Source organism: Stenella coeruleoalba, assembly GCF_951394435.1.
Source record: "Stenella coeruleoalba genome assembly, chromosome: 19".
Taxonomy (NCBI): Eukaryota; Metazoa; Chordata; class Mammalia; order Artiodactyla; family Delphinidae; genus Stenella; species Stenella coeruleoalba.
Genome location: NC_137165.1, coordinates 54,557,653 through 54,573,794, shown reverse-complemented (window position 1 = coordinate 54,573,794; position 16,142 = coordinate 54,557,653). Strand labels below are relative to the sequence as shown.

The following is a 16,142-nucleotide window of genomic DNA, read 5'->3' as shown; positions in this document are numbered from 1 at the left end:
TGTTGTAGGATGTTGAGTAGCATCCCTGGCTTCTACCCACTAGTCGTCGGTAGCACCACCCAGTCGTGACAATCAAAAAGGTCCTCAGACTCTGCCAAATATCCCCGGTAGGGGGTGGGGGACAAAATCACCCCCTGTTGAAACCACTGCTCGGCTCTATCCTAATTCGTAGACCGTCACCTTCACCTTTGGGAGGGCTGCCACACTCCACACAAGTCTCCCTTGGGGTCCAGACTCCGTCCTTGTAATGAGAAATGCCAGTCCTGGTCATTGCCGTCCTCAAGGAAGTTCATTGATCCTCCCACTTTGTGTCTCGTAATGAAATTTATTGATCAGGGAGGGCCAGTGACAGTTTTATAAACAGCGGACATGAGTCCATGGCAGGTGGAGAAAAGGATGGGAGTGGGGAGGGGCAGTGCCTCCCTGCAGGAGCCACGGCTCAGAGCGAAAAGATGAGCGGGGGCTGGGCTCGGAGCCTGGCGGTGAGTGGCAGCTACGCCAGGGGCCACTGAGCTTGGACATCCAGGGTTCTTTCAAGAACTATATCTTCCGAGTCTTTTCCGCCTAGGCTCCTAGGAGCAGAGCCGACCTCAAATAGCCCAGGAGGAACATGGCCCTGGCTTTCCCCCGGGACCTAGAGGCTCATCTGAGCCACCTGGATTAGAAGGGCACTGTCACTTCATTTTTCTTTCTGTTCTCGGAGACTCCAGCAGCTTAAGATCAATGAAACCAAAACCAAGCAATCAGTCTGAATGGGAGTTTGAGACTGGCCGTCTGGGGCCACGACCCTGAGGTTTTAGGGCCCAGAGGCTTTTTTCAGCATTTTTACCCCTGATCTTCGTAGCTGGAATCACGTATGGAATTTAGCACTGGCTGAATTCTTCTCACTGCACAGGGTTAGAGACGGTCAGGGACTTGCCAGGGTCAGGAGAAGAGGCCGATGGGATGAAGACCAGAGCCTGAGTTCCCGCCTGCCAGTCCAGGCCCCTCCTGGAGGGAGAGGGGACCAAGGTTTGCCTCTGCAGAGGGAGCTTCCTCGTCCCATGCCTTCCAAAGTCAGCATCCTCCCCTGCAGACGCTTCCTGTACGGAGGGAAGTGCGCCGTCCCACTCCTGCCACCGTCTCCCTCCCCAGCGCCCCAGGCCACCCTTCTTCCTCTAGGGTGCTTGGTGACGGGCCACATTCAGAACGAGGCACTTGGTCTTTGGAAATCAAGAGCTTTTCACCCTCCTGATTTCAGCTTCCGGAGCTGGGCCACTTCCTGTTCTCTTCTTTTCAGTCTCTCAGTCTTTCATCTTAGAGCCCTGTGTGCGGCTGCAAAGGAGGCCCTGGTCCAGGCAAGCCCGGGGGTTCAGGCCCTGACTCAGGCCATCCCTCCTTCTCCCCTCCGGGCAGCTCGTCCCGAGCGCGAAGACGCCTCCAGGTCCTCCCTGGCGAGTCCACGCCCCACACTCACCCTGGATGCAGAACCTCTCTGATCCTGTCCCGCTCACCACCGGGCGACAGTCTCGAGCAGATACGTCTCCCGCCAGCATCCCAGTGTCGGTAGCCAGAATGAGAAACAGGACTTGGGGGTTGTTTTCCGACGCTGCTTGGAGAACGAAAGCCGTGGTGAGGTAGAGCCGTAGTCAGCAAACAAGCAGGCCGGCTTCTCCCTGTGGCTCCCTGACCGATGGTTTTGTTGCTTTCAGTGGGGGTCAACCTGTTCTATTTCTGCATCATCATCTACCTGTACGGGGACCTGGCCATCTATGCTGCCGCCGTGCCCTTCTCTCTCATGCAGGTGACCTGGTGAGTGTCCCCCCTGCCCCCCACACCAGCTGCAGCCAGAGGGGCTTCCTTGGGCAGTCGGGGCAGTGTTTTCTCAGGGTAGAAGCCCAACACCAAGCGAGTCCATCATGTCTGAGGCCCTTTTCTGCACGCATCACAGCCAGCTGTGCGTCCTGGCCTTCGGAGACACACAGCTCACCGCTGACCCCATCCCTGCCCCGCTGGGAAGGTGACTGGGATTCCCACCAGTCGCCGGGAAACAGTGCAGCAGGAATAAGGAATAAGGTGCCTGCCCCCAGAGACAGAAAAACGTGGCTTGTGGAGAGTCGGAGCGTGGAACCTGAAGCTGCAGCTGGGGTGGGGGGGGGGCGCGGCAGTTGCCCCTGATCAGTAAGGGCAGGTTCTCTCTGCACCCGGCCAGGCAGGGAGGCCCACACTGAGCCATTGTTCTCTCTATCAGCAGCGCCGTGGGCAACGACTCCTGCGGAGTGGAGGCCGAGGCCAAGTACAACGACACGGACCCGTGCTGGGGGCCCCTGCACCGCGTGGACGCCTACCGCATCTACCTGGTGAGTGGTTTCGCAGGCTGGCCCGGGGGACCAGGGGCCTGGGAGCCGCCCGCCTGCACTCTCGGCTAGAACCTTCCCCAGAGAGGAGAGTCTGCACAGCCCCACAGCCTGGCTAATGACTGGGGCTTTGGTCCCGGGCAGAAAGTGGATCACGTGGCTACAGTGCCAGCCCCAGCGCGTCCCGGCCAGCGGGCTTCCATCGTGTGTGGTTTGGAGTTGGCATTGGCGTTGGTGCCAGCTCCAGGGCCGTGAACTCTTCTAAACTCATCTAGGGGTTTGAAGGGCATGCTTATCAAAGCCCTGTAAGAGGGCCAGGGCTGGCTTTCCGGAAACTTTCCCTGTTTTGACCTTGCTCCCGGCCAGCCCAGGAGCACGTGAGTGGATGCCGGGGTTGCTGGCTAGGCAGGCGGGACTGAGCCATCTCACGGCTGACCCCAGGTACAGACAGCTCTCCAGATCAGGAGGGATCAGCCCAGCTCGCTCCCAGTCTCCCCTGCTCCTCGCAGACAAGGGAAGAAGATGAATGTCCAGGCTCCGTCTTGAGTGCTTTGTGCCAGGGGCGGGCCGGGGGTGGGCGGAGGGGGGAATTGGAGCTGAATAACGCGTCCCACGGGTCTCGGGGAATAAGACGCAAAACCAGAGGCAGGTGTCTGTCTGCCTGCTTTGCAGGCGCGACTCAGAAATGGTTCCCTTTCGCCTGTGCGGTGTCTGTTAATACCCTCTGCTTCCTCCTGGCCCTCCTCAGCCCTGACACAGATTTAGGCACATTAGGCGACACACAGCTTGACACGCGGCCACTTAGCTGCCGTGAAGCGGGACGCGGGACACGGGAGAGCCGGCCTCGCCGGGAGGCTCAGGGTGTCGGCCTCTTGACTTGATTATCCCGATCCTGGCAGAGCTTCCCGCGGCCGCCACCTGTGTTACGCGGCTCTGAATTTGTTAACCCCAAGGACAGCGGAATGGTGGTCTCACCTTCCCAGTCCTATCCTATCGACCTACCCCAGGAGTCCTGCGGCCCCAGCCCCGGGAGAGATTCGTTTTCCTCTGTGCGTTTCTGGAGCAGTCGGGTGGTCAGCTACGGCTAGGAGGGTGTCTTCTAGGAGGACTGTTATCTCAGCCGAGGTCCGATGGGACTTCGGTGGCAGGTTAATTTCCCGGCCCCTCCCCCACTTCCCCAGCCTTGGGGGCAGGTAGAGAACTCAGCAGGGCCACCAGGAGAACCCGGGAGAGCGGAGGCCTGTTAGCCTCTCAGCTTTCAACAAACCGTGATTGATACAATTAGCAGAAGTGTTGGTGATTGTAAGGACCCATCTGGAGCTCTAACCGGCACAGTCAGGCAGAAGGAGGAGGTTGAAGAAAGGGTCCCAGGGGCTCAGCACAGACCCGGGAGCAGGTCCAGGATGGAGGGTCAGCGGCGGAGCCCCTCAGGCAGGTCTGTACCGGGGGCGCTGCTGGGGGCTGTGCAGGGCCTGCCTGGCTCATTCCCCCGCGCGTCGGCAGAACAGACACGGAGTGCTGGGAATATTGCTGCCGCCATCGGCCCGATGAGTTATTTAGCAGCGTCGTTACTGCCTTATTAAACTGTTCTTCCTCTCATTCCTATAAACCTTCCACATGATGGAAGCCTCCCTGCCCGAGTTTCAATAACTGTCTGACCGAATAGGAAGAGCCCTTCAGGAAAGCAGACAGGCATTAATTACAGCCTTTGTCTCCCAGATGCTGCACTTATAGCTCATAAAGCTAATTGCCACCGGGCCCACAGAAGCCGCACGAAATAGCAGGGGGCGGGGCTGAGCAGAAACAGAGCCCCTTCTCTCTGGGTGGTTGACCCCCTCCCACTGCCGGGGACGTCGGTTGGCTCAGAAGGTTTTCGGTTCAGACGTGCTCTTCTGCCTGGTTTGGAGAAATTCAGGGCAGGTGGACCTTCGCGTTGTCTCAGAAGTTACTTTACAACTTTGCATGTGGCTCCCGGGGTCCGCGGCTTCCACAGAGCTGTGCTAAATACCGGGGGGGGGGGGGGGGGGGGGCTCTGTCCCTCTGCAGGCCACCGCCTCTTAGTGAGTCGGAAGCGGCCTAGCGACTGAAGGAGGGGGTTGGCAGACGTGGGTTTCCTTCCTCCGTCCTGGGCGCCCTGTGACAGGTGCTAACAGCATCTTCCCCTCCCAAGTCCGGCCCGCGGGGCTCATCCCTGCATCCTTGTTCCACCAAGTGGCCCCTTCAGATCATGGGAGAAGAGGGGCATCCTTTCCCCTCGCCCCCCAGTCATTCGTGTTTGGAAGATTGTCCATCCCGCCTAGAGAATCCCGTCGCGCCTCTTTCTACCAGCTGTTTTGTTGCTGCAGCGTTGGCCACGGAGGCGGGCGGGTTTTAAGCCCCCTTCCCACCCCAGGCACCGCCGCTTCTCTGTCTCAGGTACACGATACACCTGTCCGGCCTGCATGTTCAGAAGGACCTCTAATAGCCGCTTCTTTTCTATTCCAGGACAGTATTTTTCTGGCTTTAACTTTACGGCTTAATTTTTAGAAAGTCCTCTGGAAGCAGCCTCTTCTGTGTCTTCCCGGGAGTGCTGCTGAGACGCACACACAGAATGAGAATATTTGAGATATTAACTATCTCCAGAGGCCAGCCTGTGTAGCATCATGATTACTTGTCAGAAGGGAGCTTTCTCTACCACCAGCTACCGGTCGCCTCCCGAAGCCCTTGACCTTAATGAGTGGAAAATTCCTCCTCCCCTCCCGTAGCCTGTGACCTCTGTCCACATCCTGTGATTCCCATGCAGCTGATATGAGTCAGTTTCTCCCTCTCCCTCCTTGAAGTAGCCGCAGAGCAGGGCGCCGTGAGGTGGGGGTGGTCCCGTGAGTCACACGTGCCCCCAGGGCGTCCCAGCAAGACGCCACAGCTGGAGCCAGCAGGGACCTGGGCCCCCCGTCATGAGGGCCCGTGAGAATTAGCATCAGGATCTGATCTTCCGGGCCCCACCGCCCACCCCTCATGCTCCTTTGAAGTATCAAATGGGACAGTGTTGATGCCCCAGCGCTTTCAGACCCGCAACCTTGCCTCCAGGCTGGGGAACGTCATGGGATCTCTCTGCAGAGCATCTCTGGCTTGAGTAGGAAACAAAGTCAGAATTTAGCATTTCATTTTCTATGTGCTGAGGAAGAGTCAGGAGCTGCTGGTGAATGGCAGGGTCATGTGGAAATGAGTTCCATCCAGGAATCGTACTGTCCTGAGTGTCTGGGAGGCAGGACGTGTGTCGCTGTCCCCTTGAGTCAAGGGCACTGCCCGGCGCTCTTGTTCTCCTTCCTCATTCCTGCAGGGCCGTCCGGCCTCATTTGCGCCCCAGGCCCCGTCGGTACCGTCTCCTGGAGAGTGTCAGAGGGAAGTCCTGGGGGGACAGTGGGACTCCCCGAGTGCTGAAGCCTCCTCACTGCCGGCAGGAGCGGCCTCCACAGCTTACAGGTGGACAGGTGCCGCTGCGGCACCGGCGGCCCAGCAGGCCCTGGCTGGGCAGAGCCGGGCCCGCAGATGACAGAGCGGAGCTCATCCTGGCTGGAGACCCAGCCGCAAACTGGCAGCGTGGGGCAGGGGGCCCCTCGTGGGCTGCTTTGAGACAGGACAAGGTCACCCTGGCTTGCCGTGCTGCCTTGAACGCAGGAGCTGTGAGGTCCACCTCCAGGGTCTGGGGCTGAGCTGGGAGAGAGGTGCAGCCTGGCAGGTGACCTGCCACCCACTGCCGGACAGAGGGGCCTCTCCCTGCAGACACCCCTTGAAGAAACAGGGTATGTGTTGGGGGCTGCAGGCGGGGTTCTGCCTACTGAACTCTCTTCCTAAAGGAGCAGGTCAGTCTGATTCGGGCTCAGGTTAGCGGTGAAGGGTCCTGGTCTCTCCTCCTCTGGCAGGAGGCTGTTTTCTGAGTCCGTCTTGTCTCAGCCTCACACGGCAACGCTTGCCTGTGCCACCGGCGACGTTTAAACAGCGCGCGCTTCCCTTTTTATTTTTATTTATGTATTTGGCTGCTCCGGGTCTTAGTTGCGGGATGCGGGCATGTGGGATCTAGTTCCCGGACCAGGGATCGAACCCGGGCCCCCTGCATTGGGAGCACAGAGTCCTAACCACTGGGCCACCAGGGAGGTGCCACACAATCCCCTTTTTAAAACCCAACAGTCTCTTTCTAGAACGGTACCATTCAGGGGGAGAAACATCCCTTGTGCTGGGGTGTGGAGAACGGAGTGACGTACCCGCGCGGAGGCGCCAGGCCGAGCACTGCCAGGTCCTTCCTGCTGTGTGGTTTGCGTCAGTGTAGCGAGTTACCCGTTACTTTCTCGTTTCCAAACAGTAAGGTCTGTGGCCTCATCCCATTTCACAGCAGAGAAAACTGAGACTTGGAGACCGTGACTTCCCCAGGGTCTCTGAGCTGAGGCAGAGATGAGAGCCCAGAAACGAGGGGGCAGGTCACGCGTGCTCATCAGCCCTGGGAGCCTGACGTTTGCAGAGGTTGGGGCGACGCTGCCCCAGGATAGCATCTGCTCAGTGACCTGTGTCTGCGCATCCTGCCCATCTGCCTGACTGACCTGCTGTCTTCCTGCCGCCCCTCACTCCTGGGTAGCGAGATGGGCTTCTTCCGTTCACTCGAGTAGCGCTGGAGCTCAGAACGTCTGCCCAAGGACGTCTCCCTTCCCTGCCACCGTCTCTCTCTCTGTTCTTTCAATAGCAACCACGGTACCCTGGAACTGTGGCATCTGCTAATAAGTGGGTCACCACTGCCATTGCTTGAATGTTTATTCTTAGCGACGCTGGGGCAGGAGGTGGTCTAGACGCCTTCAGGATCAGTGAGGAGGGAAAGTTAGTGTGAAGCAACAAGGCTCAGCGGCAGCAGTGACTTCACGGGACCTGGGGACTCTCGGGGACACCTCCAGGGGCACCAGCCTGTGCCCCTAGAGCACAGCCCCAGTAGGAGACAGTGTGAGCGCCGCCCCTGGATTTGCACAACGTGGGGAACCCGGAAGGAAGCAGAGACCATGGCGAGACAGGCAGGGTGGTCCTGGAGGGCAAGCGCAGTGCTCCCAGGATGGGCCGTCTTCATGCAGGAGTCTGATGGGTTGGCTCCGTCCGCAGATGGAGAGCAGGGCCCTAAGTGCAGTAAACGGACCAGTGGCAGTTTCCCTTCTTTGGGGACATCGCCTTCCTGTCTGCCTCCTGTGGGTTGGGACCTAGCCCAGCACCAACGCGGAACAAGCCAAGAGGAGGTTCCCGGCCACCTGGGCAAGAAGTGGGTTGCTTACAGGGTCTGGGACCTCAAGGCGCCTCCCTCATAGGATGGGGACTGTTTGGGGACCTGCCTGGGCTACCAGGGAAGCCCGTCTTCTTTCCCTTCCTTTCCTCCCTTCCTAACCCTGATATCAGCTCCTCGTTTGGTTCTGGAGGCTCCTGGAAGGTCAGTTTTGTTGTGCTTCACCCTTTCCTCGCCGCTCGCCGGTGGGAAGATGCCGGTCATGCTGGGCAACCCCCTGCAGGTGCGGCGAGCAGAGTAGCTCTCCCGACCCGGGCCGGTCCCACCCCGACTTGGTGGGGGGTCTGCGGTCGTCTGCCAGCTCATCTGGCCCCCCGGGAGGCCTTGTGTCTCAGGGTGCTAGCCCCCCAGGTGCCGAGCCTCTGCTTTCAGCCCACGGTCCTGGGTCTCAAGGGAGAAAGCATTTCTGCCCAACACCCTAAAACTGCATGTACCCACTCTGCAGACAGGCAGGCGCTCCTGCTGAGCAAATTCTAACTTCAAACGGTGGCCGGCGCTCAGGTTGAAAGGACTGACTTTAAAGGATCGGCTTGTCTCTTCTTTCTCAAGGATATCAACAATACAGGGGCAGGCCTGCATTTTTCCTCCTCCCTCCCTCCCTCCCTCCCTCCCTCCCTTTCCTAGGAAGCTGTCTCTATGGCTCATCCAGGGAATGGCTGCTTGTGTTTCATTGTGCTCTCCATCCCCCCCCCCCCCAGCCCTTTCTAAATGAAGTTCAGATCACGCTGTCACTCACTCTGACACTATGGCTTGTCTCTCCAGCTCCTGCCAAGGGACCCCAAGGGCACCCCCGTCACTGCCCCCCCACTGCTACTGGTGTCTGGGCACAGCGTCCGGTCCATCCCCAGTGCCAGCTCAGCTGCTGCCCAGCATTGCTCAGGACCAGCCCTCACCTTTCCGAGGAGACCTGGGTAGCGCCTCGCTGGACCACGGTGACCCCCTCCTCCCTGACCCCCAGTGCCTTGGGGTGTTTGGCCCGAGCTCCCTCCAGCTCAGTGAGAGGACTGTTTTTATTTTTAACGCGGCTCTCGGGGACATGGGTTCTGTCCGCCAGCGTTAAGCTCGCCATCCATCACCCCCCACGTCCTGCCTCTGCGATGGCTGATGCCTGACACACCAGCTTAGAGGACGGCGCTGACTCCCCTGTGCCATCCGCTCCGAGCTCCCGGTAAAGATAGCAGGTGACGGGCGTCAGGATCACAAGACAGTCCACACCACCCCCTCCACGAGCCCTGGAAGCTGCTCACCGGCTGAGCTCGAGTCCTCTGGCCTTTCTTCCGTCCTGGTGGATGAAGGGAACTCGGTTGTAGCGCCTGAGCCAGGTGAACTGCCCAGACCCCCTTCTCACAGTGGCAACTCGAGTGTCTCTCTGACCCTGTTAGAATGTCCCCGACCTCTGCCCCCGTCTCCGTCGTCTGGAAAGTAACGAGTACCTCCTTACAATAGGACTTGCCCAGGGCACAGGCCACTTTTACCCCGAGCTCGTGGGAAACTGTCGGTTTGGCTCGTCTGGTGTCTCGTCCTTTCTCCCTGCCCCCTCCCCCAGTTCACTCAGGGACAGGCACTGCGATGGGGAAAGTTGTCTGTGCGCCACAACCGGACGGCCCCTGCCAGCAGCCGCGGCTTGTAAGAAGCCCCAGGATATGAAAATCCCAACGTATAAAACGAACTCAGCGGGTAATCGTTTGTTACAAAACAATTCGATACTTTGCAGAAGGGCTCGCCGCAGGTTTCTCTGGAGCACTTACTTTCCCTAGTGCGCATAAAACGTTATTCTGTGGAAATTAAGTATCTGTAAATAGAACTTTTAGAGACCCATCTCTTGGGTAAAGCGAATCCACATGTTTGTGTGTAAAGTGCAGGAGTCCAGAGCCCATTTCACGGAGAAATAGGCCGACATGGGGTTGGCGTGGACATCACAGGCAGACGGATACACACACACGCGCACGTGCACACACACGGGGCCCCAAGCCGGGAAGGCATCACGGAGCTTGTTAAGAATACACCCACGACCCACACTCATGCACAGGCCAGTTTGGTTGGGAAACTTCCCAATAAGTCTCCCTGGGGAGTGTTCATCCCTGCTGGGGACCTTCTGCACTGCGCTCTTTCAGGACCGTTTCTACCCATACTTCACGCTGATCCCGGGCACGCCCTCAGCTGGAGGCTTCTTTATTCGTGCGCAGCGTGATCGGTGATGCAGAGCTGCTGTTCTTGCTTCATGCGCTCCCCGGGCTGGTCCTGGCCACTGACCCAGGTGTGTGTGTCCACGTCTGTGTGCTTTTAGTCAGTCCCCTCGGAAGCTGCTCTAGGCAAACTCCCAAAACGCCACAGCTGAGGCCATCTCCAGACTCTGCATCCCCTCTGCTTGCAGACCTCCCATTTCTGGGCAAAGAGCTAAAAAAAATGACTTTGTATTCTTTAAGGAAATGTCCCAGTTGTCAAGTTCAGATCCTCACTCTCCCCTGCTCCTTTTTTTGGCTTCATTTCCCAAAAAGTATAAGAAAGAACTATAGGAAATACAGCAGCCTTCCAGTTGTTTTAAGAGTAATATGGAATGTTCTTAAACATCTTGTGCTAAGGAGGGTCAAAACTGTTTACGCTAAACCACGTTCCTCCTTCAGCTCCATGTCTCTCTGATGCTTTCATTCCATAGCTGAATCCGTGGTCCTCGCGACGGCCCTGCTGACTTCTGTGAGGCTGTGCTACCCCCTGAATGATACTTGCTCTCTGTTACAGGGCGTCTGTTATAAACAGAATCTGCTGTCTTTCTAAATAGTGTCCCAGGGCCCTGGTAGTAATTGTTTAATTAAATAAAGCGCTCATTCTAAAGTAATAAGCGTGCTCCGCCGTGTGGCTGGTGTCCCAACCGGAGGCCCAGCAAACCGTGCGGAGACTAAAAGTATCCATGGGCACGTTCCCCAGCCTGCAGGCTGGCCCCGAGGAGAAAGCGGCAGCTAAGGAACCCCGAAGCGTTCTCAGCCAGCAGAAGGGCGCCTGGCACACGGACGTGATTAGGCAGAGCTGAACAATTAGGGTGCATATCAATGATGACATCCGATTAAGTAGCACAGACTTGGGATGTCTCGTGAATTAGCCGAGAGTAGGCCAAGGTACGTTTTAATAAGCCTTCGCGTGCAAAGGGAGGTACCGCAGAGGGCACTGCTGAGCAGATGCTGTGTGAAGCCAGAAGGAAGGGTCACAGAGCCCAGCAGGGCACGTTGAGTTGAGCTACAGGAAGAACTTCCTTTAGCCGCAGATTGAGATGCACTCTGGAAACCTGGACAGGAGGAGGGAAGAGGCTGCCGGGCCGGGTTAGAGGCTGACCAGGGCTGGAAGGCCCCCCCCAGTTTGTAACACCCAAGCAGTTCTGGCAGGAGAGCTTCTCGCTGCTGTTTCGGGAGGCCGTGCTGCACCCGAGGGGTGGGTCACCAGCCTCCAGGGACACTGCCCAGCCCTCTCCCCACCCCCGGTCAGGAACAATAACCTCAACTGAGTCTCAGAGCTTGGCTCCAGGACCGCTGGTACTTATTAAAAATACAGATCCCTGGGTTGCACCCCAGGCCTAATGTAGCAGCACCTAGGACCGCAAGGCCCAGGAATCTGCATGTTCCACCTGTTCTGAGGGTGATTCTGTGTCCTCTGCCCTTTGAGAAAGTCTGCTGGCCGAGGCCCTCTCGCAGCGATAAGTGGTCTTGCTGACACCCAGCCTCCCGGGGAGAGGCCTGCTCTGGTCTCCCTTGGATCTGCTCCCCAAGCTGCAGCTGAAGAGGCAGTGGTCAGGGCCCCGCCGAGCCTCCTCCAGGGAGAGACGGGGCAGGCGTCGCAGGTCTCCAGCCTGGCTGCCGGCGCGTCACTGCAGACAGGGAGCAGCTGCACTCCAGCTCTGACCAGACTGGTTTCAGACTTCGAGTGTCCCCAGGAGAAGAGGGCCTCCAGCAGTACCCCTTTGCCAGCGGCTGCTTTGTTACCTGTGGCCAACAGGTCCCGCCCGGTCCCTTCCTCGTGGAGCCCACAGCGTGCCAGCCCCACAGAGAGGCCTTGGCCTCTGACCATCCACTAGGGAGGGAGCCGGGGGTCATTAGCGTGGTTTCTTATACCCGACTCCACGGAGCTCGTTAATCAGCCCCCTTGCCTTGCCGGCTCCCCTCCCTCCCCACCTCCAAGGTTACTCGGTGCCCCGCAAAGAATCCTGCTGCTTTCCGTTTATTTCGAGGTCAGGGGTCAGCAGGGGAGAGGTGGAGCCAGTCCGCCCGTGCTCTCTGCAGGGCTTCCGCGTCCCGGGCCCTGACTTCCTTCCCTCCCTCCGCTCCAGCCCTGGCCCCGCTCTTCCTGCGCAGAGATGAGCGGGAAGAGTTGGGGGGGGCGGGGGTGCCTGCGCATCCGCAGTGATTATCCGGCACCTCTCCGGGAGCATCACACAGGCATCAGGCAGTTGAGGTGACAGAGGGCAATGGCTCCGCCTCCTCGTGTCCCCGGGGCGGGGCCAGCGGAAGCAGTCAGATTCCAGCAGGTTACTGGAGACGCTAACAGCCCTGCGGGTCCTAAGGGTCCACGGGGCTCACGTCCCGCCCAGCACCCAGGGTATCTGAGCAGCTTCGTTCTTGACAGAATCCGGTGGTTGGGGGTGTGGGTGCTTTTTTCCGAGGGAACTGAGAGCCCAGAGGCTCCCCAGCCCCTGTTACTCATAACACAGTCCATGATATAGGGTGTTACCTGCCCACCCGTTCCCCTCAAGTCCTCCTGTTCTGAGGACCTGTAAGGCCCAGTTGATCTCTAGTCTGGCCGCGGCAGCTGTTCCCCAGCCCCTGGATCACGGGGCCAATAGCTCCAGCTTCCTCGTGTCTGTGAGGCAGCGTGTAAGTTCAGCCGGCCCTGGGGGAGGGACTCCAGGTACCCATCCTCTCCCCTTGTTTGACAGCCAGCAGAAATAGACCGGGCCACAGAGCTGGCTTTGATTCTCTGCAGACAGATTTCAGTGGCTAAAAAGTGGGAAGGGGTCAACCCAGCCTGCGGTGCCCAGGAAGTTGTCATCTGTGCAGCTGTTCACTGAGCCCAAGGAGAGGTTGCCGCGCTCTTCTGGGGCTTTCAAACTCTGCTGCCCGTGAGCAGAGCCCTGCCTCCCCCGTGAGACCTGTTCTCTTCTCGCCGTAGAGGGCTGCTTCAGAGCCTGCCCCGGGCTTGTACACCTCCTTGCTCGGGCTCACCGCCAAGCCCTGGGTCAACGTTTTCATGCATCTGTCACTGCACCCAGCTGGACAGGGAGTCCCAGCCATGCCCCCTCTCCTCTGGCCCCCAGAACTTACAGTTCTAACGTTCCAAGTCCCTTTCAGATCTCCTCCCGTGAGAACAGAGAGGACTCCCACGCTGGGGATTCCGAGGGGGGCCTTGGAGCCCGGGCGCCCGGGCTGCTTGTCCAAGGAGAGGTACCTCCTCCCAGCGTGAGGATTGCCCCAGGGTCCTGAGGCGTTTCTGTTTCTGACATTTCATTCTTTCAGCCTGGTTTTAGGTAAATCTGACTGCCATCTCCGTACTTAAAATCCTTTAGAAACTCCTCTCTGCAAGGCAGCTCTAAACTCCTTCACGGGACGTGGTCTGCTCTAATCTCCTCCTGGAACTTTCTCTCTCACCACCGCCCCACCCTCACTGGCCACTGTCCTCCACAGACGCCGGGTACTTTCACGGCTCTGTGCCCTTCACGTGCCTTCCGCTCGCTTCAGAGCCCGACAAGCACTCGCTCATTCCAGACTGAGCTCAGGGACCCCCGCCCCTCACCCGCGCGTGGCGGTGATCGGACTCTTATCCGTGTTCAATTCCTTGGCCTCACCGTGAGCTCCTCGAGGTTAGGGCCATGCCTTATCCACCTTTCAGTCCAGAGCCAGCACGGGGCTGCCCGCAGGGGGGTTGCTCCACGAGCATCTGAGTGGACGAGACCCTTCAGGCGGGCCGCCGTCACGGGGTCTGCGGCCGGGCAAGGGTGCGAGACCCTCCATCAGCCCTTGGACCTGCTGACGCCCAGGGCTCACCACAGCTGGCGGCCGCTGCTCCGGCCAGAAAACCTCCCCGTCGAGCCGACCCCTCCATCCCCAGAGGCATGGCCGTCCTCTGCTCCTTGGTGCTGGGACAGAAGCTGCCCCTCAGTGAGGGCTTAGGGGCCCCCTATCTTTGGCGGCTGAAGGTAGCGGAGAGCAGTCCAAAGCCATCCAGGTGGCAGGAGGTCGAGGATGGCTCACCACCCATCTCCTTCTCTGCCACCTTTTGGCACCTGGAGTGTGAGAAGTGAAGTATTAGAACAGGTACCATCTCCAAAGTCCAGTCTTTTTCCCCAGGCAGAGCCCCCAGCCTTCCACCTGTTTCACCCCGCTTCCCACATCCTCACACACCCCCCGTCCCTCCCCAGCTCCTTGTCATAATGTCCTTAAAGCCCACCTAGTTCAAGGTCAAGCCCCTTGGTCTTTCGCCTGGATGTGGCAGGGTGGGGGGAATGGACCCTCCCCTCCCCGCCCCGGTCTCTTTCACACCTGTGAGAAGCCAGCCCGTCCTTTTTAAACCCTGATGGCTTAACATCATCGAGTGAGTGACTGCGTGGGTTTTCCACAATATTTATCTTTTCTCCCCAAATCACAAGGGTTGCAGCTCTGGCATCAAATCCTTGGAGCTCTGCCCACCACTGGTTACCATCTGGCTTTTCAGCTGAGAAAGAGACAACACAGGCACCCGGGCTTGTCCTCCAATAAGACCACAAGGACGGCAGCAGCCGTGCCAGGCTGATGCCATCAGACCAGACCAGCCCTCCTGGCCCGGCCCTGGGAGCCAGCCTGGAAGGGACATGGAGGGGGTGTTGGAGAGACTCTTTCTCTAGGACGTAATCGAGGGAGGCAGTCAAGTGCTCCAAAGGAGGACTGGGCCTTGGATACAGACAGCCTGACCTCTGATCTCAGCTGTCTTGGTTATTATGAGATCTTAGACAAGTTAGTTAACCCCCTCAACCTCAGTTTTTTTAAGATGGAGACAGTAACCGACTTGTAGGGTGTCAGGATTCAAAAGCGATCTTAGATGGAAGATACTGTTGTGTCTGGGCACTCAGGAGGCGCGCGGTAATGTTGGTTCACTTGCCCATTGGTTCTCTGAGCCTCCTTCTTCCCCACCCCCGCACAGAGCCTTCCTTCTCTGAGAGGTGGCTTAGTCTCCTGGGGAGTGTCCGGAAGCAGGAGTAGGCTCTGGGCGGAAGAGTGGCCTGATTGGGGGCAGAGCCCTCCCTCGCTGCCAACAGCATCCCCTCAGAACTGGGGGCTTGGAGGTGATGTGGGCATGACACCCGGACCGGGTGCATGGGACACCACCTGACTCCAGAGACCGGGAGGGGATTGTGATGTGATGGTGGAGACCACTGGCTGGGAGCCACAGTGTATGTTCTGGAAAGACCCGGCCTCCCTCCAGCAGTGGTCACAGCACACGCCAGGCCACCCTGCACTGGAGGAGCCTCCCGTGGGCTGTGACATTCCACCCCCTCCCAGGTCGCTCCTCCCACCATCTCTAAAACTGCGTGAAGCAGCCAGGCTCCTTGGTAGGACATCACGGTGCTTGATCATAGAAGTTTGGGATGAATTTCCCAACCTATCTTTTTCACCATCTATGGGTTCGGGAGGAGATATGCGCTTTTTTTTTTTTTTGCCTCGCAGAGCAAAAACTATAAAGCTGGGTACAAACCTCAGGCCCCTAAGTAGGGATTTTCTATCTCATCTGAGTAAGGCGGGGGGTTGATTAGAGAAGCGGGCTCGGAAAAGGAAGTTACAGTTATTTGGGTTCTTTCCTAGGTCTGTTCTGTTTCCAGCTGCCTTGAAAGAAAGGGAAGCAGGCAGCTTTGAGGGAGGGATCTGGGGATGTTTTCAACTGTCAAACAGTCCAGGCAGCCTTTCAGTCAGTGTGTCTGGGGAGTCACAGAGCGAGCCTGAGACCTGCCCTCTGCGTGCATGGTTGTCTCCGGGCTGACAGGGCTGAGATCGCATCACCCAGGCTCCTTGAGAGCTGGGGAGCGATGCGCCGGGGGCCTGGGCCGTCCTGTGCCCAGCCCTCCCCTCTCAGAGCTGGAGCCCGCATCCTGTGCAGTTGCCGCGTCGGCTCGGTCCGGGGGGCCTCTCTGCCGTTGCCTTCCAGGCCGCCCCCTCCCCAGCCACAAAGCGGCTGAACTCACAGCCTGTAGGAGGCAGCACTCTGGGCTTCGACAGCCAGAGCTGCCCGTGTGCACGGGGTTGGGAGCAGCCACCCCTTCTGTGGTCCCTCCCCGAAATCCCTCCCAGGCTCCCCGGTATCAGAGACAAAGAGCGTGTTCACCAGTACCTTGGCAGAGGTCGTTCAGGCACCCCCGCCCTGGCCAGTCTGTGCTGCTGCCGGGAAGGTGCCCCAGCATTTCATCCTCTTCTCGGTGAATTGTGCGTGGGGAGAGGTCTTTTGTCCCGGCCAGCCCCCTCATCCCCGGGTCTGACAGGCGGGCGAGTTCCTGCCGTGTGGGT

The 16,142-nt window shown here is 58.7% G+C and overlaps 1 protein-coding gene across 2 annotated transcripts in view; it reads left to right on the top strand.

Moving 5' to 3' along the window:
* Nucleotides 1-16,142, top strand: part of TMEM104 (transmembrane protein 104) — a 57,984-nt gene that overhangs the window by 15,149 nt on the left and 26,693 nt on the right. Inside the window, exons 7-8 of one of the 2 annotated variants that reach the window (XM_079905329.1) lie at nucleotides 1,692-1,791; nucleotides 2,234-2,339. In XM_079905329.1, coding sequence (XP_079761455.1) covers nucleotides 1,692-1,791; nucleotides 2,234-2,339 — 206 coding nt within the window. Of the gene's footprint in view, nucleotides 1-1,691; nucleotides 1,792-2,230; nucleotides 2,340-16,142 lie in introns of both variants that reach the window. The other variant, XM_079905328.1, reaches the window with a different exon arrangement.